The 22,803-nt window shown below is 31.8% G+C and overlaps 1 protein-coding gene across 2 annotated transcripts in view; it reads right to left on the bottom strand.

The window, feature by feature from the left end:
* The window catches only part of LOC106457849 (cell adhesion molecule 1-like), a 63,935-nt gene that overhangs the window by 3,998 nt on the left and 37,134 nt on the right, over positions 1–22,803 (bottom strand). For both annotated transcript variants that reach the window (XM_022384106.1, XM_022384112.1), the window contains exons 3-4: positions 9,624–9,844; positions 3,495–3,630 (exon numbers count right to left, since the gene is read on the bottom strand). In XM_022384106.1, coding sequence (XP_022239814.1) covers positions 3,495–3,630; positions 9,624–9,844 — 357 coding nt within the window. The remainder of the gene's footprint in view (positions 1–3,494; positions 3,631–9,623; positions 9,845–22,803) is intronic.

Below are 22,803 nucleotides of genomic sequence, written 5' to 3'. Positions count from 1 at the left end.
ATTCAAAAACAAAATTATTTTGTGTTTTAAAAATATTGAGTAATATTTTTGGAACAACTTCTAGAAACCAAACGTTGTTAGTACATCAGAGTTTCCTAAGAAAATGTACAGTACATAAGTTCATTCTAAATTATTTTTATATCATTACTATACCTTTCCGATTTCAGTATGCGGAGGTTTATGTTAAACAACAAAGAGAACGTATCAAATGTGTTTCTAGAAATATATCTTAAGCAATTACTAAAAGTAATAAGAATTGAAAAATTCCTTAAAAGTAATAGTTCAAGAAAAGCTAAAGGACTTAAGTAATAGTAAAGAAAACGAAGCCGGGGACCTGTTCACGTGGGGATCAGTGGTGGCCAGGTGAAAGCTAACTACTTGGAAGCCGAGATGAAAATTAAGATCAAAGATAAGTATAAACAGATAAAAAGGAGACACAGTGAGATATGACGGCTTGGAGAAAGGGAATTTAAGTGAATATCACACCTACGTAACATAATCCGTGATATTCTAAAGTCAAATTTAACAACACATTAAACACCAAATTCAAATGTGTGAATAAACCTGTTTAGCTAATGATATAAAATCACCATTAGACGAAGCTATTGCTGGCTAGTTGTAAAACAATATGGTGAGTGTTTGTCAGGCATAGTTAGTAACAGGAATTTGGTGTTTTTGTATGTGTTCTTGGTTGTAAAACATTTATCACTTTTTTATTACATTAGATTGAAGCTCTGTCGTCGATTTTTGAATGGATTTAATAATGTGTCATTTAAATAATAGAGCAATAGAAAAATACAAGTAGTGACCAACTCGAAAAAGATGATGACCAGTCCTTCTATCGAAAGGACTATAGAGTTTTATTTGTTGTTGTTATTTTCTGCTTGTTCCACGATGTTGTATGTCGCAGTTTAAATTTGAAAAGTAATTAGCTCTTCAGAAACAACGATGAAAATTAAAAATAATAATGATAAGGTTTATTAAATATAAATACTTAATCCAACATATAAACTTAAATAAACATTGTACAGAATCAGTGACTTATTATACATTTGTATACAGAAGTAGAAAAAAAGAGCATGAAACTTTATTCCTCATTATTTAGTGACCAAATACGTTAGGCTTAGTATCTAATTAAATTGGTTCCTCCTTTTATACATGTATTTGGTTTTGCTGAAATACGATACAGTTTCTCTGATCTCATTTGTATTAAAAAAAATCCAAAAGTATTTCATCGATTTTTGGACTAATTTAAAGTTATTTACACGTTGAATGAGATAAAAACTCCTTTACGACGTAACTTCCATTATTAATCGTTTTTGAAATAACTTCAAAACATTTCCTTGTTACGTTTTATTTATATACTTTATCATTTGGGGTTAAAAACATTAATATTTAATTCCCTCTAGAGAAGAATTGAAATTGAAAACACGAACATTGCATAATTTTCTTGCAATTAACATTAAATGTGCTTCAAAGTAAGATATATGCATATAATTAAAATTGATGATATATACATGTTAAAATCGATGTAAAAATAATGATATCTCTACCTTACTGTGGCCAATAAAGCTTTCACTATATTTTTATTAGAATCTTAGTTTTGAATTAAAGGGTAACCTAGTTATTTGTTGCAGTTGAAATGCATACTTTTCAGAGTGCATTAGCTTTTTAAACTAATCATGCACGACATATCAGCTTCAGAAGTAAACTCGTTTTAAAGGCTTCGCTAGCGTCAGACTTTTAAGTATGGTAAGAATCGCCCACTGAGAATGCGAATTTGTAGAGATGAATTAATAAACAAACAAAACAATAAACGTGTTAAAGAAAAATGAATTGAAAGGACAAATACTCACATATCTTTTTTTTGTTGCTAAAAGGTATCTTATGTGTTAACAAAAGAGCTTTCAATGAAACTGTATTTATACACGAATTAAACTAAACACACGCTTTTAAAAGAACTAATTAAAACAAATGAACGTGCATAAAACTTGGGTTATGTTTTTGAACGCAGACTAATACATTAAAGAAACAATTATACATGCTGATTGATTAACAGCCATATACTTACAATAACTAAAGCCAACACGCTATTCTAAAATCCCATCCCTATCGACGATGCAGCGCATTAAAAACAGAGTTTATCGTAAGATATAAATAACATAATAGCAAATGTGAAACTATTACTTTTAAAATTGATCCATAATAGTAAAAGTGAAAACTTTATAATTTTTCGTAGAAGACTAGCGAACAGATCAATGGAAATCCTGCCTGATATAGATCCTCTCATTGGTGTTTACTTGGTTTTACCACAATATTACAACATGTGAGAGTATAGTATTGTAGGATGAAACACGATATTTTCATCAGTCACCTAAAACACATTTTCACATTTGCTGTTTGTAAAAACTTAATATTAAAACAAACACACGAAATACAAAAAGGGCTCAAACTTTACTTTCTCGTGATATTCAAATATTTGGTTCTATGCCACCTGGGAGTTCAAAGAGTGTCCACGACTGTTTCATGTACGAGATATTCTTTTCTTTGCCATTTGAGTGCATAAAATGGTTTACTTCCTTGTGACTGACCAAGACAAACTTGATATCTTTCTTTGTCAACTAAGTCTGTAAAGGAGCTTACTCGCGCAGGATTGACCATGCTAAACATCCTTACTAACTATAGGCGGCCAACGGACCTTACTCAGCCACGTTTGGTCCAGATAAACATTACTCCATTTCTACCGACTTAGTGTGCAAAGAAGCTTACTTCCTTACAATTTATCTTTGAAAGAAATTTATCTCTTTCTCTGCCAACTTTATGTCTAAAGGCGCGTTCTTGTCTACGACTGATACAGGTAAACGTTCTCCGTTTCTCCACTAACTTAGTGTAAAAAAGAAAAAAAACGTTTAGTTGGAAACTAGCGACTAGTTTGTTTGTTCTCTTGAACGCTAGCGAATAGTGTAAACAAAGCTATCTCTTCTTTTGCTAACTTAACGTGTAAAGGGGATTTCTTGTCTACGACTGATCGAAGTAAAAATTATCCCCTTCTCTGTACAAAGATGTTTACTTGCACAAGACTGATCCAGTTAGCACGTTATTGTTTTTCCTGCAAAGGAATATATTTGTTCATTATATCAAAATAGTAATTAATAATAGCTAACCTAATTACTATAATTCTTTACACTGTTTTCTGTAGTTAAAGAAGTTGACCTTTCGAGTGGAGCTAAGTGTTTAATCTTTGGCTAGATTATCTCTTTCAATCTGGTTGAAACTTTAAAAAAAGCTTACTGGATCAAGGGAACCCGAATGTATAGAAAATGTTATATAGAATAACAACAATAATCCCTCAACAATGACTTGTGATATTTAGTTCTTCTGCACACCTGAAATTTGATTTCATCGTTTACTTTCAACTTGGTATGATGAAATGTAATAATAATTCTATTAATAAAAAAGTTAGATATTGTGTACAAATATGGAGAACAACCTACCAAGTACCTTCATATCCTTGCTAGCCTCAACCGTTTGGAAAGAGGGCGCTTCTGCTGATACCTCACACCTATACCGGCCTTCGGAATCGAGGTCTATGTCGTTCAAATATACTTTATCTTCTCCAGACTTGGACAACTATAGTGATAAGAAAGGTATTAAACTTTTGATTAATGACCTGGAAACAGAGTAATTAGGCTTGACAGTTGTTATTGTTATCGTTACTTTATAATTAATTACAACTTTGATGTAACAACTGTTATCTGTTTTAAACTAATTTGATCAAGAATATTAAATATTACTCAGAACAGACATTATTACTAAGATAAGTATTTTCTAACTAGCTTAAAAGTGTTTTGTTTGCTTTTTACTAATATACTATGATAGCCTGATTAACTGTACTGACTGACATAATGTAATAATACTGTTCGCTAAATTCGTTTTGGTTTGATTTAAAAACAAAAAAGGTATTAATAGTTTTAGAACTCGCAAACTTCAGTAATTTCAATTTGACGAAAACACTTTACATGTGGAAAAACTATAATATGGATTAATGGGACCAGACATATAAAGATATGATATCCACAAAAAGAAAGTCAAGTTACATAAAATGTAAACACGATCTAGAAAAAAAAAGTTTAATTTTATGAAGATGTATAAATATGTAGATATGTGAATTGACAAGTTTAAACAAGGGCCAATTGGGGCCAAATATGTGAATTGACAAGTTTAAAGAACGAGCAACTGGGGCTAACTTGGATCCTTCCCTTTTATTGAAACAGGAACTTGTATCAACATGATATCACTACGTTTTGTTTTAAATTACAATTTTCCACAACAGAAAGCTTTATTTTTATCATAATCTGGTTATTATTATTTTTACATGAAGCTTGTCTATAGCAAACGAAGGACTTATTTTAACAGTTGCTTTGAAGGGTGGAAAGCTTCATAATTTTTATGTGTATGTTCTAAATTAACAAAATAACAAAAAAAAAATTAAAGATACTGATGGTACTGCCATCTTTTCGACAACATTGTTACTAATCTTAAAGTTATTACCTGCGCCTTTTGAGGAGACTCCCTATATTATCGAACATGGCAGGATAAGCGTGTCTCAGTGTTTTTATGCTATTTGCCTGTGTATTTGATAATATAAGGAGAATTCTGAACAATATCAACAACAACAACAAAGATTTACTTATGAACCAATACATTCGCTTGAGTAGCAACTGAGAAAAGGTGGAATTTAGCGAAAAAAAAATGTCCATGTAAAGCGTAATGTAAGAAAATACCAGATACGAAGATTATACTTATGCTTATTAAGCCAAAAAGTTAAAGGCGCTGAGATTAAGATATCTCATGCTAAAACGCCAAGCAGGTTGAATAAGTATGACTTTGAGATGTATTAATACAATATATTTTCTTTGAAAAACAAATGTTTTTAGTCTCCGATACATAATAATAATAAAGTACATGTTCAATAATTTTGAGCTGATAGACTATAGTAAGGTAGTTTGCCAACAGCACCCACCGCCAACTTTTGGGGTACTATAATCGAATAATGGAATTTGCCCGTCGTTATTTATTGCAGAGGAACTGATTCATTTACATATTTTGCAATCATACTTGAATTTCAAACATTTTGTCACCACAGATAAGCATTGAAGACCACGAGCCTGCTAATGAATTACGCCATTATTTTTTTTTTAATAACAGTTGGAAACACATTAAGCATTAATGAAGATATCTCAGAAGGTGCAGGTAGGAGAAGGAATGTAAACTATTGAATTAGAAAACATCTATGAGAGGACGGAAAATGATGTGTTATAATGGAAAAATATAACTTAATTTCCTTCCTTTTCGCATGAAAGCGCACGCAGCAAAGCAGATGAAACTTAAACAGGGCAGCTATAGTGTACTATTGCGATCACTTCTGAAAAGGAAAGATTAGTTAGCACTGACAGCACCGTCGAAAGTTGGAAAGTTTTACAATTTACGTTCATGTCGTTGTATAATTTATAGTTATATCAAATAAAAATTAAATAGCTTTTGAATTATGAGTACAGAATAGAAAATATTAACTTTTATAGCAATATAATTCCATTTCATGCCTTTGTATTAATATTTGTATTAAAACTTAAAATAAACACTTTCTCAGGGTGGAGCATGTTTAACACTCTCAATGAGAATGAAAATGAATAAATCTTAGAAATATGATAAATTACGTTTTTTTTCTAATATATACTTTACAAGGATTAATGAGATACATTATATTTTTATGTAACTAACATTACACCAATTATTGCAAAGTTCTTTGTATTAGATGTTTTTACACCCTTTCATAAATTCTGCGTCCACCGGTGGGTCAGCGGTAAGTTGACGTATTGTTACGCTCAAATCCGGGGTTTGATTCCCCGCAGGACATAGCAGATAGCTCAATCTGGCTTTGTACTAATCTAACTAACTAACTAATTCATAAAAAATGGACGAGTAAAAAATTATTTGAACATTTAGTTATTTTTTAACTGCATTTTTTATTTTGGAATTGTATTTAGAAATTACAGAAGAAATTTCTTATATAAAGCTGATAACATTTAGTATATGCCATTATAAAAGGTTCGGACTGTCTACGACTTTTATTAATGAGTAATTGAAGCATGATTTGGGTGTGTTTTAAGGTTTGGTTGCACGTATGTGTGATGAGATAAATTATCAAGTGATAATTCCATCGCGATCATCACCGAAATGAGGGACGTTCAAGCGTCTATCAAGTAGCGTACAATTGTTTTTGAAAAGTATATAACATTTACTTTCGAAATATCAGATTCAGTTGCTTCGATATTTCCTTTGACCAAACACACGCGATATAACATGTTATTTGATATCTTACCCTTCTTCGACATATTGGACTTCTCGTTCATTTAGCTTTGATAGCCTAACGCGAACAAATCTACAAACCCACTTTTTTTCTTCTCTCTACAGGAAATACGAATTGTGTGTGGGAAAATTCTACTACAATTTCCCATTCAAGCAACCTAAGATAAATGAGTAATACATGAAAGCTCCGTTTTGTGAAAGAATTACAATAAACACTGGAAAGCAAAATTTGGAATAGAGTGGTCAGCATTTCAACTTTGTACCTATTTAATTGATGTTGTCAATGCTGTTCAGAATACGAATATATCGTGTTGATGTGTCAGAACGTTTGTAAATGTTGTTTTAAATAAGAATATGATGTGTTGGTATTGCAGAAAGTTTCTCTCTCTGTGAATATTTCAATAATAAATTCAGCCAGTAATTATTTATGTAATTTGTCTATCAAAAAGATCAAAACTGTTTTGTTTCAATATAAGCTGAATATATTATATAATTGTCAGGTTTTTATCTATATATATGGGCCGAATTCTTTACAGTAGATATTTGTGACTTATCGAACAATAAATAAAACACAGTACTCAGTCCATTTGTTTTAAAATAATCTATAAAAACAAGTCAAACGTATATATAAATGTTCGTTATACAGTTGGTTACCACAGTTGTGTCCAGAGCTTTAACTAATCGTCACTGTCTTGTCAAAGGCTACACAAGTTGGTTCACTTACGTTAGAACACAATTGACAAAACAAATTATTTCTTCTCTACTCTGTTATTACAGTACAATCTGTGACAAATTATATTTAGAAATCGCCACTATGCGTCCTTTATGGCTATACTCACAGTAATTCAGACTATATCTATCTAACTCGCTATGTCTGCCTTGAACTACATTTTGTTCGCGTATTTATAGCCCAACCGAGGCCTAGAACGTTCTAGACATTACGAGTTATAATGATGCAATAATACTCAATCAAAACAACGAGAAAAACTTAGAGGTTTCTAGTAACATGACGCGATAATACAACAAACGAAAATTCTCAACAACTGAACTACTCAACGTATTATTCATACACAGTTACCTAAACAAACCTGCGCTAAACAAACAAACAAACTATCCCTTCTAAAAGTAACTAAATTTAACACTCGCATTGAAATTAAACAGTTGTATGTATCTGACAATAACAATTAAAAATAAAATAAAACAAAGGTTGTGTAACTACAAATGCGGCTTTTAATTTGTTTATATTTTCAAATGAATAAGTTTCATCAATATAGTTAAAATTAGCAAAATAAATCTTAAAGAATTATTTTGAAATGGGTTCTGCTTCTGAAATAAAAATTCTAACAATTGCATAATTGTGCAATTGAAAAACATACAATCTTCAGGTTTCTAAATATAGCAATAAAAGAACATGGGTTTTAAAGTAACTTCACTATTCATAGAAATATAACGTATTTTCGGCTAATACGGTGAATAAAAGCCCCTCCCCCCCTTAGTGGCACAGCACATGTTTGCGGACTTATACTGCTAGAAACCGGTTTCCGATACCCGTGGTGGGCAGAGCACAGATAGCCCTTTGTGTAGCTGTTTGCTTAATAACAAACAACAACAACAGTGAAAAAAAGGAAACATGCCAAAAACACAACCATAATTCATAATTAATAATCCTGACTAATGTTGATTTAATCGGACAAAATCAGGACAACGATAATTCATAATTAATGGTATGACAAAATATAATCCTGACTAATGTTGATTTAAACAGACAAAATCAGGAACAAACTTGAATGAGATTTCTAGAATATTTTGTTTTCTGGAATTCACCTTCGCATGCTAGTTTTTTATTGCATTCATCTAAAAAAATACAATGAATCTACAACATAAAAACGTTGCAGAAATTTTGATAACTTATACATATAATTGAGTTACCGTCAAAAAACTTTGAAAGTATAGGACTAGACATTTTTTTATTCATTGCAAGTGATAAATAACTATGCAAAAGTAAGTCCAGTTCTAAAAATAATTCTACCGTTTACCGAAGAGCTTTCTTTGCTCAATGGACATAGTGAAAAATCAAAGTTTCGTGACTTTGAATGCTATGTAAATTAAAGAATGAAGAAGCTGAGAATGATATATAAAAATTGTGGAGCCTTATCATGTCATTACAGTCCATGTCGCAATGTATGGTTGTGTTCTATCTGTCGACCGTGTTTCCATTTCAAAAAGCTCCGTCATAAGGCTGTCGTGCTCAAATCACATAACTACTTACTGCTTGATTTCCATATTCCATCGAGTGTACAAGGTCAATAGTTTTTCAGCGTCCATTTCAACATTCTGATTACACAGAAATGAATAGGCGACTTGCCTTTGAATGGAATAGCAGGAATACATATTATATTATTAAGCAGCTTGAGATATGCAAAGGCTGAACCTATATGCTGAAGAAGAAACTTGAATACACGTGACTTGTGTAATTTTTCATGACGGAGTTCCTTATTAATTACGATGCGTGCTGTTGCCTAAGACACGTGGACGACTTTTGCCGTTAGCCTTTGTGAACTGTTACACGTCACCGCACTTTGCTTGCCTCAGCTGTGTGAAATGACTCGGTGTAAATATCTTTCTGGATAGTCCCGTTATCCCAAGATGATACGAATTATTTTGATTTCCAATGCTATTAAGTACAAGGAATATACCTGTCTTGGAAAATCTAAATTCCCGTTCATGAATATTTTGTATCATATCCGTCCCAAAAGCGATCAGTTGTTGGTGGCAACACACCACCTGCGATTCGCCAAGCAATATGAAATAGTACTTGTGATACATGTCATTCCACCGCGAGTCTATATTGACTGTGGTTCTCACGTGTCTGTCTGATTTGCGTATTTCAAATTGTTTTAGTATGAGGTACTCAACACTCTGTAAATATGCAACTTCAAAAACAACGAAATTTACGACGTTATTATACGTTATGTACGGCAGAAAAAAAATCAGTTTATAAAGCAAAGTTATATTTGTATAATGCTTATAATAACTCACTTGTCGCTTACTAGGTCTTAGGTCTAACCCATTAATGGATTTCGTGTGACTCTGTTGGGTATATTTATTTTTTATTCTAAATCTGGAGATGGTTCATATTTTGTTACATAGGGTCTATATTTTAATATCGGACTGAAATTATATTTATTTAAACTTCAACTTTCGATATTTTTACAAGGAAAGAGCAATCCTAACGTATTAGTTGACTAACTTACCTCAACTCGAACACCTCTTAAAGGAAGAAATTGGCCAGGAGGCCAGTCTTTGGGAACATATCGGTAGAATTCAATATTATCCTTGTACCATTTGACAGAATATAATGAATCGCCGTCTAATTTGTAGGAGCACGTTAGTTCCACAGACTGTCCGGCCCTTATCGGTGACGGAACATCAAACATGTCACCATCTAAACGCAGAGATGCAACGGTGGCTAGACCTAGTAGGAACAAACACAGTGCATGTTATCATAGATTGGAGTATATACGGTACATGTTACTTTTGACAAGACTAGTAGGAACAAACAGTGTTGGTTAAACAGGACAAGCTTAGCACGAATAGAAACATAAAAACAGTAAGAATAGACAATTCTTGCTACCCTGGATAAGCTTAGCATGAATAGATACGTAGGAATAGATTTACTAGGAACACCCATTATATATGTTTCCTTTGAATACCTCAAAATGAAAAAAACTCCGCACATATTATCGTGAATCAACATAAACGGTCTACACGGTGTTACCAGGGAAAACTTCGTGTCAATAAGTATATGCACGATACTATGGACAAGTTCAATAACACTAGAAAGAGTCTGTTTTACAATAGATAATATGTACACCGTACACTGCCAGAGATTGAACTGATTTTAACTGATAAATATTATGAAAAGATGAATACACCTGAAAAAATTAAAACATTCCAGTCATGTATCGACAAGAAACGGGAAAGTCTTAAAATAATTAATCATGTATTAATTAAACGAAAAAAGCATAGGTTATCAGTGCTATACATTATAAATTGGTAGACGACTACAAGTAAAATTTATAATGTATAACACTGATAACCGGTAGACGAGTACAAGTAAGGTTATCAGTGTTATACATTATAAATTGGTAAACGAGTACAAGTAAGGTTATCAGTGTTATACATTATAAATTGGTAAACGAGTACAAGTAAGGTTATCAGTGTTATACATTATAAATTGGTAGACGAGTACAAATAGACTGAGTCCAAACAACTTATGTATAAATTAGATTGTTACAAGATAACAGCTAGGAGGTGAAAATAATATGTCTATAGGTTTTCTTTTGTCGAACCTTAACCTGTCTTATATTTTAGTAGAATTCGTACATGTCTTAAATCCTTATGTGATTCCACGCTGTCTTTTGTTTATGATATTTATTTTTATTTTTTGCTTTGAATTTATTAAAACCCATAAACCACAGCCTATCATGTGCTTACAAATTATTCAAGTCATTTTAACTTGTTGGAAGTGCTGACTAAAAAATCTTTGCTTAATCAGAATGTTAAAACCTACAGTTTCGTAAGTTAATCATTACACAATCTGTAAGATTAGAAATAGGTCACATGTTCAAATTCAATGGAAGTTGCGTGATAAAAATCCATATATTAAGCTTTTCGTAATACATTGCAAGCTCTGAGGTCGAAAAACAGAAGATCTCTGAAACATTGTTACTTAGCCTTTTTCATTGAAACCCTTTCTGTAAAGTTCTGCTATCTGTGGAAAGCAGTTGGTAGCCATTTTCTCATTTAATCATTCATATATCAGAGTAGTATTATATCACAAAGATTGAAGATACCTTGCTTACCCACATCACCCAAAAACGTTTCTTGGCAAATCTTTTATCAAATCAAAGAAGCACTGTAATATCGCAAAATGCACTAATTATCAAGATGGTTGAGTATTTGTTATAAAAAAACATAATTAAAGAATAAGAATAACATTATGTTGAATAAAGACGCAGCCATTTTTATGACTAAAAATTTCGTAAAGGATATGAGGTCAATTACAAGAATCATGAAATTCCAAAGATAAAAAAAGAAAGAAATACTGCAATAGAAAGTTTAAAATAAGCTTATATCACTTGATATTGACAAACAGAAGTAACAATATTTAACATTTGACGTCTTTAAAGATATCAACTTCGAATTGAACTATATGCTCTACGAACAAACGATGTCATGATAGATTGTGACCAAGTACCTTACACATCGTGTGGGTGGATCAATTTACTTTATATATATATATATATATCATCGTACATAATATCGTGTTTTTACAGGTGTATTGAATTAATTTCTTATATATATATATGTGTGTATATCATCGTACATAATATCGTGTTTTTACAAGTTTATTGAGTTCATTTGTTTTATATATATATTTATCATCGTATATAATATCGTGTTTTTACAAGTTTATTGAGTTCATTTGTTTTATATATATATATCATCGTACATAATATCGTGTTTTTACAAGTTTATTGAGTTCATTTGTTTTACATATATTTATCATCGTATATAATATCGTGTTTTTACAGGTTTATTGAATTCATTTCTTATATATATATATATATATATATCATCGTACATAATGTCGTGTTTTTACAGGTATATTGCATACATTTGTTATACATATATACATATTTATCATCGTACATAATATCGTGTTTTAACAGGTGTATTGCATTCATTTATTATATATATATATACACTTTTCAACGACAAATATCTTATTTTTCCCCTTTCTGTCTTAAGTTAGTTTAATTAACAACAATGCAATCTGATTGTTTATTTCTGATTCTTACTTTTCGGAGTCCTTTATACAAGAATAATCATACTTATATCCACAGTCAACCCAAGTGAGATCAAGCACATACTCATTGTCAGATTCTTCTATTAAATGTAGTTGTGTTAACCCGCTGGTGACGTCACGGCATTAATTAATCTGGTTCTTTCCAATTCTCCTTTTAAAATAAGCCTCCTTTTGATTCAGATAGGATTAGAGTTTCTTTTTATCTCATATTATACAAACGAATACTAAGTCAAATAATACTATTAAATTCCATATGTTTGCTTATTTTGTAAAAATGTTTGTACTTCGAAATTAATATTCTAAATGTTCTATTACATCACGTTTAATGGAAGAGTTATGAATGTAGAATTCTCAGTAACATTCTCGTAAAAATTTTTATACACTACAACCACGAAGCGTTGTTTGTCTAATTTCTTAAGTGTCTACGTCACTTAACTTAAAGGCGTGTTTATCAAGTTTGTGGATGGAGCGTCTAGCGACTTGAACTACTAAACCCAATAAAGTATGTAGTGATAGCAGTGATATACAGAAAATATATGCAAATGGTATGCTCTTATACGTTAAGTGTAGAACATTGACACGTTTTAAGAGGTTTTAGCATGTGGCGCTAAAGTTAATTTGTAGCACTAGAAGCATCAACTTTAAACTTTTCGTAAATTATTGCTCATGTTATTACAAATAAGTTGAGTAACTATGTATAGGACTTGACAATATACAATTAAACCGAAAATATTGCTGTAACGAAGTCAGCATTTGCGACTCCTGGGAGACTGTATAAATGAATTGAAAGGAAAGAGATTCGCATAAGTAGTTTTGTTTTTGATTGCACCAGCTTAAAAAAATACTCGTGAATTATGGGAATGGAGAAAATTCTTTACGTGAGAATAAGATTTTGTCAGCCGCTCTAGCTTAACGCTTGTTTTGTCAACAACTATAAAACATGTAAAGAATATATACCTTTGGAATCTAAATATATACTCCTATGAAACCATTATCGATCAATAATCAGGAAAATAATATAGAAAAAATTAAGATGTTAAGAGACTAAGTATAAAACAAAGTGAATTCTTCATTAGTTACGAGACTGGTCATACTACATAAGCATAATAAACAACGAATGAATCGTGAACTACGGTAATGGTTCATAATAGTGATCGCCCATTTGTTCTTCTTTATTATCATTTAATATTGTTCCACTAGCCTACACCAAAAATGGTTGCGAGTATTGTAATAAAACCTAGGTAATATTACTAAATGCATCATTGCAAATTGTGTAGCGTAGTTTTAAGTTTATTTGAATACCTAGCAAATAACAGCAGCTGTATAACCGTTGTTGAAGCCCAGTTCTTTTAATGTAGTCTGTGGTTTATATGGAGCCTCTTGGTCACTAAATGCATACGTATATAGCTGTGTGCAGGCCGTGGTTGCAATTTAATGTTTATATGGCAGGCATGACTCGTGTGCCATAGCGATTATTAACTTATTGTTGCAGCTGTATTGATGTCGCATATCATTTATTTATATATAAGGTTCCTGCCCTTTCGGACATGACGTTGCTGACAGGATCACAGTTTTTTTATACTACTGTATGATCGACTTCGGCCATGTTACACAAACGTTTCGGCTGTCTCTCACAACAGAAGTCGCAGTTTAAAAGATAGTACTAAGCTAAGTTTCGAGCATCGGATCGGCAATCATGGTGATGTCTGATGGTAAGTGTCAAATTATAGTCAACGCTGTGTGATTGCGAATTTTATAGATACTGCAAATAGAGTAGCCAGGAGTGGCAAGAATTGTACAAACAAGAGATGGCGAAAATGATGTCGGTTCTAGACGAAAGTGAGGCAGATATTTTGTAGCTATATATTTTATTTAGAAAATAATTAGTTTTAGATAAAGTATGCAGCAGCAACGGCCCACCAAAATGTATGGATCGACACAGTGTAATGACCCAAACTTCATCAGAAATGGAAGAGGGAAGGTATATTAATATAATTAATTCATAATTGTTAATAAACACGTTTTCAACCTTGTAGAGTGTGAAGAATGTTACTCTAAGGGGAAATATGGCCAGCTGCAGTAAAACCGTGACCGGCCTTAGTATGGTCAGTAGAGAGGAGGAAGAGGAAGGGGGGAATATAACAACTATAAGAAATATTAAAAATTCTTATTTGTATATATATATTATATTATACAATGACACATTGTCATAAACTGGCATTAAATATGTATGCATGCATCTATTAAACTTAAAATATTAATGTGGTTATCTACATATACGGCTCTAGAACTTGAAAAAAACTACAAAGCCTGCATGTATATATATATATATAGATAGCTAGATAGATAGATATAAATACTAGCCAACATGCATGTATAATACTCATGCGGTTACAAAACCCAGTCCATGCACTATTCCAGTATAGTTGGTTCCTTCAATCAAGTGTTTACAGACTCGCATATAGCTACAGGGTATACATGTAGTAGCTATATATATTTTACAATCATATACATAACATGTGATATGTTGGTCACCATGTCTCATAGTGATCATATGTGTAGTACGACTATCAATTATAACATTGTGGCAGTTATAGCCATCCAATCTGCATGAAGCCAATCCAAAGGTTGTCAATGTTTTCCGAGAGGGCATCATACACCAATACGTATTTCATTAAACTAAAATGTTTCAAATAGGAGAGTATTGCTATTATACAGAGTATGTCCATGACGGACATAAAAAAAACTAAAGAAAGAAGATTATTAAAAATTGTTAATTTAGAAAGGGGGGAATAGGGATCTTCAGAAAATTAGAGAAACAATATAGTTAACTTAAAGTGAAAATGCAATTGCAAAAAGCTACTTATATTGTTTCTGTAATTTTTTGAAGAGCCCTATTCTCCCTTTTTTAAAAAAAAATTATAATAATTTTTGTATATTAGGCTTTCGTTAGTTTTCTAATTAGTTTTCAGAAACGGCTAAGTAAGATTCCAAATATAAAATTATAATGAAAATGTGATAATTGTTTCTATCAGGTCGTTTCATAATGGGAACAGACAAGGATGAAAATTAAACAAAAATTCTTAAGATTATGTTGAACATTAAAAACCAAATATTCTGCGTATATTTATTAGTATAAAGTATAAAAATAATCAGGCAAGTAAATTATAAATGTTTTCTGATTATGATTGATCAAACATAAATCTTGTTTAATTTGACATCAAAAGAAAACATTATATATAAATAAATATATATATATAAAATAATTAGGCATAATGAGCGTAAAGAAAGTTTTGATTAAATCTATTATACTTATAGGTTAATGTAAGATAGCTGTTCTTATAACATGTGAACTAAAATGACAAAACAATACATACCTTACTAAAAGAGGCACTTACAGACTATGGAAACATATATATAAATTAACTACAGTTTTTCTGAAGATATTGGATTGGTTCAGGACCTACTGTCGCGTGCTGAACAGGCATTTAGTCTGCATATAAACGAAAACTGCGCCGACCAGAACTGTAAAATGCCCCAAAACGTGGTCTATGGCTGGAAAGATATCTGACTGCTTTTTCTGAAGAGAAATATTCATAGAACAAGATTGTTAAACGATGTGAACCAAAAGACAACATTCTGAAAAATGAAGTCTTGATCAACCCCCGTAGAAGTGGACAAACGTGCACACTAGGGTGTTTAATTGCAAGGCGCTCAAAAACCATAATCAGGACCAATGCCTTCATCTGCAAATGGAGGTTACGGTTATGAAAGGAAATCCTACAACACAAAAACATATTGTGATGAAACTGTACTGTTAACAAAATAATAAACGGGGACTTGAAGTTAACGAAGCTTTACAAGCCAAAAATTCACAACCATCTGGCAACACCAGTAAATTCACGACAGTTCTCTTAAGAAAGATGACTGAAGAAACACAAATCATAATAATTTCATTCGACAACATACATTCCCGTTATGTATTCCAATGCAGATGCATTGCACTGTTGTGACGTTGATCTATTTAAGCATGTGCATAGAAGTTAGTTCACGAAAAACTGCTCAAGATAAAAAAAGAGAAATTGACATGGTTGTGCTCTAAAGAAACTTGAATCCATAAAAACATCGCTGCAGGACCGTTGTTACAAAGCACGGGAACAAGTAAGAACATGATCGCCAGAGAAAATACAGCCTACAGTACTAATATGTCGAACTTAATCAACATTTCCAAAAAAGTGTAAATAAACTTCCGCAACTTACTGGTTCCTTTGTTAAACTACGCAACTTCTTTGCCTCACCGTACTTTACTGGAAGGCATTTTCAGCCGATCATTGTCCGTAAGTTCCATTTTTATTTGTCTGGCTTACTAGTGTAGGAAGATCAAATTCTATAAGAACATATTACAGCAAAGCACAATCAAAAAGTCCATTACTGCTGTGTCAGGAGACTTCAAGTGAATGACTGTCTTGCGTCTTCTATACAGATATAAGGGCTGATAGAGTATTATGACTCAGATGTTTTGTCATGGTACTCCTTCTGTATAGCAATTCGTACTGTGTAGAAACCTTCTTCTTAGGAAGAAACCGCTAATCGTGTCTATATTTCCATAATTTTATTTGATTAAATTGTTTTATACTTTAATTAGTTCTATCATGTTATTGTAGCAAAATAACAATCCTTAATTCAAGGATATTTTCTTGCATTTTTGCAACTAACTTGCGTATTGTTTCGTAAAAAAAATTACAATTGTTATGTTAACTCTTACTCTACGTTTAATGTGGGATTATAGATATTTCTGTTCGATATTTCTCACAAATCCTTGGAAAAATAACCATAATTCTCGTCTTATTTAACAGAAATATATCCGTCAAACTTAGGTTCATATAGTTGATTGCCTATTTTATTAAAATGTGAAGAGGTAATATTCTGTTTGAGATATGTAATAATAATAAACCTTTGCGATATATTTAAGTTTGTTTTTGAATTTCGCGTAAAGCTACACGAGGGCTATCTGCGCTAGCCGTCCCTAATTTAGCAGTGTAATACTAGAGGGAAGGTCATCACCACCCACCGCCAACTCTTGGGCTACTCTTTTACCAACGAATAACGTTATAATGCCCCCACGGCTTAAAGTGCGAGCATGTTTGGTGTGACGGGGATTCGAACCCGCGACCTGCAGATTGGGAGTCGAGCGCCTTAACCACCTGGCCATGCTGGGTCGTATATTTAAGAGGTCAAGAACAGTTTTCGCATAAGCATTCTACTAAAGATCAATTATGAAACATTATTTTTTAGCATAATGTCACTGTATGATCCGTACTGAAGTTTAAAAATGAAAATTTCATACTGATTGCCAGATATGAAATGCACTTCGAAAGCGCGGGCTCGTGTACAGCACCATTATATACACATATGAATGTGATTATAATGGGTTTAACTCATTCACATTACTAGGAAGTGAAATGTTATTAGTGAGTTTGTCCTTGTTTTGTTAACTAATTGTACATCCACTGCGTTACATAATATGTTTTCTACTGGTGTGTTTAATTATACGCTATTGTCGTTTTCTTCATTTAATATTCTAGAAAAGTACAAGTCCTTATTCCCTATATCTTTTACTGAAAGTTACTTTTACAAAGTGCAATTTGCTCTTCTTCCTGTTATTTAAATACTATTACATATAAATATGTTGATAATTATTTACTGTTCCGAAATTAAAAAACAAATCTGTGCAACGATGTATAGTGTCATCGACCGAAAGGAAACGGATCATCGTGACCTATATAAGCAACGCACTATTGATATACGATGACTTTATCATGTAAAGGTATATATTTTACCATATGTTGCTCCAGGATATATATACAAAGATCTGTATTTTCTAAACTTGTATGTCAAAGACCAAGTAATATTTTCTTTATAATAAGGCTTATTTAGTCGTGGTAGTCATTGACATTGCGATAACGGTTTGTAAGTAAAAAAGAAAGAATCCCTTAATTTTCTAAGGTTTGTCTTATAAAACCATATAAGGAAATTATCAAACTTATCAATGGGAATTAAAACCTATCGTAGATAAAATACAAAATATAAGGAAGGCACAAACATATTTGACTTTGTTATTACACGAAAAATAATAATCAAACTTATCAATGGGAACTAAACCTATCGTAGATAAAATACAAAATATAGGGAAGGCACAAACATATTTGACTTTGTTATTACACGAAAAATAATAATCAAACTTATCAATGGGAACTAAACCTATCGTAGATAAAATACAAAATATAGGGAAGGCACAAACATATTTGACTTTGTTATTACACGACGAATAATAATACAACAAATATGAATGTTGAGATGTATTAATTAGCATCTCATTACTCTTCTACAGTGTCGTTTACGCGCTTTTCTGAACTGTATTTGTAAACAGTTTCAGAAATGGAATTTAATGACCAGTTAAAAAGTATCAAGGACGAGAAATACTTTCTCTACGAAGGCTGCTTAAAAAATAAATGATATCATGATTTTTTTCACCTGAGACTAAAGTGTTTATCCCTTAGCTTTTCAACTTATCCATCTCTCCATAAAGTGCCTGTTCATTTAACTGTTCATCAAAATGTAGGGTTTTCCGGATATTCTGTGCCAGGTAATTTGTTAAGTTTACATGTGGCCCCCAGAAATTATCGTACGAAGTATAGAGTTAGCCTCTTCAAGTCATGAGTTGCTGCAAGCGGTCTTGTTCGAACAGCAGAAGTTCTGCCCACCTCACGTTATCACACACCGGTACATGATTCTATAATAGAAAACTCTTGACACTGTCTTCCAGTGCCACTCCCAATTGTGTTCGTTCATGCAATAGTCGATAAAGTTTCCGAGATAAAGTATCCTGCTCAAAGCATGCTAGTCACGAAAAGAAACTATAGTGACTATAAGGAACTCTGTTGTAAGAACTTGAACTTATAGTAGCTGCTTTTAATACATAGACAATCCAGAGTACATAATGGCCTTTGTTGTCAGTTGAAAATATCAAATATGTTGATTTTTACAGTGATTGATAAACTCTGGAATGTGCTAACTTTTTCCTAGTGTAATTTATAACTGTTTGGACAGGCAAAATAAAAATACGGAGAAGGATTTTAAAGATTAATTGAGCCCAACAAATTATTAATATTATATGCCACCACTGGTTTGAAAATTTATCGTTGTTTGTTTCCATGTTTTAATTAAAACAAGGAAATTACAGTGACCAAACCAGCAAATTGTGTATATTAATGTTTACAGCCAATAACAGTACAAGTTCAAGAAAGTTTAATAGAGCGTTTTGACGATATAACTATCAGTTCTATCAGTGATAGTTCATAACAGTTAAAATTTATAGCAATCTAATTATCTACTAGAAGCAGGTTCGTCATTGTTCTAATAATGATCAAATTTTGATATGCTAGTTTTCTACGTCTCTTAACTGCAATATATGGACATTTAATTGTCACTGTAAAATAATTTTACGGATATCTTACATTCAAGAAGAATACATATATATCCCATTAATATTTATTTCAGAGTTAATATCATAAAATACGAAGTGTGTCATATTTTTTTAACATTAATAATACAACATAAACAATACTTCTGTCCCAGTAATTTCTTGTCATAGGTATTCGTAGAATACACACAAAATAACCTTTTAACATTTGTACTTGTAAGCCTAGAAAGTAATCTCTTCGCTGTTAGTTTTTCCTGCAGCAAGGTGAATGGGTCTTGTTAACGTTAAACTGTACAGAGCATGAAACGCATAGTTCTATAGCCACTGTTACGATTAATATATTTATGCACACATTACCAGGTGACACTAGCTAACATTCATGTGAAAATATATTAACATAGCATCCTAAGACTTTTTAATATTATTTATTTTTCACAAAACTGGAAAATAAACTGAGATGTTGTAAATAATAGTTAATCGTAATTTTGAAAAAAATACTTCAATGATATCAACTAGGGCTGTTTCTCAGGTAATATGTACAGACAAACACTATTTAGACGGTTTTTCCTGGGATACGGACACAGATCGTTAGGCGATTATTAATTTTAATTTCACGAGAAACCATTAAGTAGAAAAGTTAATGATCAAACTTCAATCCAATACTTTTTAATTACTGTAAACTATTCAAGGGCAGGGAATCTCAAAATTGATTACGTCCGAGATGCCGTTTTGCGAGAGTGAAAATGCAAGACCTCCAATTTGTAAAATAACTTGACATAAGCAGAGAATAAATATCATTCTAAAAGAAAATTATGGTAAAATTAATTCTACACATCTATTTTATTTCAAGCTATTCAATAACGTAAAAACTCTAAATTAGGAAATCTGTAGAATGTTAAATAGAAGGAGCATTCCCTGATCCACAATCAGACAAGAAAGAGGTTATACCCTAGGGATCAAGACAATAGCTACATGGATGGATGATATGCTTTTCGGCTTCGTCGAAATATTTTACTTTTTTTTTGTCTGAATCATCATTTTAATCATTGCATTTTTGTCCTTATAGTAAAGTTTCTCTTGCCAAAGTTTTCAGTGGAATACAATGAGATCATCTCTACATTATAACATATATATATTTAGGTCTAAATAAACGAGCTTTGAGCTCTGATAACGATGCTCTTACTAGATGAGCTCTACTATATTGTTCCATTAAATGTTTGAGATATTCTTGCCATTACTCATTACGTAGAATATTGTTTTACACGAACGAATTGTTGATATTAACATATACATGTTCAAGCGCTGTTTTATTTACAATGATTTACCACTTTATATATTTGCATATACAAATTATATAAATAATGTGTGAGGTCATTGCTGCAGCTCTTTAAATGTAAAGACATCTTATCATGGTTAGGTCGAAACGTAATGGGTATGGGCAAGGGCCTCTCCAATTTTTAAAGGGACAGACATTATGGAAGTGCTCGTTTAACAAGAGCGTCGTTATCAAAGTTCGAAACTTATTTCTTTGATTGTCTTTTCAAAGGCAGCTGTTATCAAAGTCTATCAAAATAGCGTTTGAGAGAAAATATCATTTCAACTAGGAAAACCTTAGGCCACCAACTGCTAAAAATACACCGATGGAAGATATGATTGAATAAGCTTGTAACTTGAAAGAGACATCAGACCTTGTTACAACTGATTCACTTCAATAATGATCAGAATTTGATTATCTCAAATCATGCACAAAACTCCTTAGCAGCCAACAACTAGTCTAAAAACTGCTAATCTTAGCTGGAAGCTGGAAAACTGTACTTGCATGGTTCTTAGTGTGTAAACTGTGGACAGTGAGTTATTGGAAAGGTATGATGTGGGTTATGAGTCAGTTTCAGCCTTTTACTGGAGCGAAAATATGGAAAAGCACGTGAGGTACTTGACCGTGATTTTGTTAGGTTCAACAATATAAGCTGATGGAGGTGTTATAACGGTATTGGGAGCATTCCATAGCAGAGGATGGTTTTTTGATTCCTTCAGAAAGGCAATTAACATCAAGAATGCATCAGTAATGTTCACCTCAAAGTGACTAGATAAACAAGAGCTGCTCCAAGACAGTTATGATACAGTTCCATATAAAACCAACCATTCCAGTTATAAATTTAGTTAATAATATTATGTATTGAAGTTAAACTTTTCGTTTAATGTTTGTTTAATTTTTCTCGTTTTAAAATGAATTTTTTTTTCAAAAATTAATTGTTATTAGGTGTTAAGAAAATTCTAAGCTATTAAGCATTTATGAAACCGGTTAAAGAAAAATAAGTTTTTTTAGTAGAAGGTGATTGTACACGTAATTACTTTTGCAGGGTTTCTAATCGTACTTACAGTAGATAAAAGTCGTAAGGTTTTAAGAACTAAATTCGAAGTTAAGCTTATTCGTGTAGAGGACAACTAATTCAATGATTGACTTGCTATGTGAGACATTAACTACCACAGTCCTGAGTTTTCACCTGGGCGATTAAAATCATATTATCATCATAGCAGGTAAAATTCTTTAAGTATCCATCTTGTTGTAAAATACTTAATTTAGGCTTAGTTTAAAGATTAATGGATAGTTGTGATTAAAAATATGGTTTTGAAATATATATCATTACAGTACAAAGTATGTACACAATATTTTAAATTCAATTTGATTTTAGAAAATTTTGTGACAATATACGATATAGATTACTTTTGACTAATTTAAAAAAAACTCATTTCTAAAAGGCTATTTAGTTGTAGCAATGTCAAAAGAAAAATTGTAATTAAAAATAAAGGTAAAAGAATTTAATAATAAAATAAATAATTTAAAAATAAATCTCATTATAAATAAAATGTCTATGTTGCATTTTAATATCTAGTTTATACTGTTGTTTTTCTAAAACAAACACCGCTGTAAGAATAAACAAGACAACATTAATTCTTCTTTTAATTTGAAGACGTCGTAAGATTTTATCTACCACAAGCAACAGTTTGTTTGTTTTGAATTTCGCGCAAAGCTACACGAGGGCTATCTGCGTTAGCCGTCCCGAATTTAGCAGTGTAA

Source organism: Limulus polyphemus, unplaced genomic scaffold, assembly GCF_000517525.1.
Source record: "Limulus polyphemus unplaced genomic scaffold, Limulus_polyphemus-2.1.2 Scaffold19, whole genome shotgun sequence".
Classification (NCBI taxonomy): domain Eukaryota; kingdom Metazoa; phylum Arthropoda; class Merostomata; order Xiphosura; family Limulidae; genus Limulus; species Limulus polyphemus.
The sequence above is the reverse complement of the archived record's forward strand: the minus strand, read 5'-3'. Positions and strand labels throughout refer to the sequence as shown.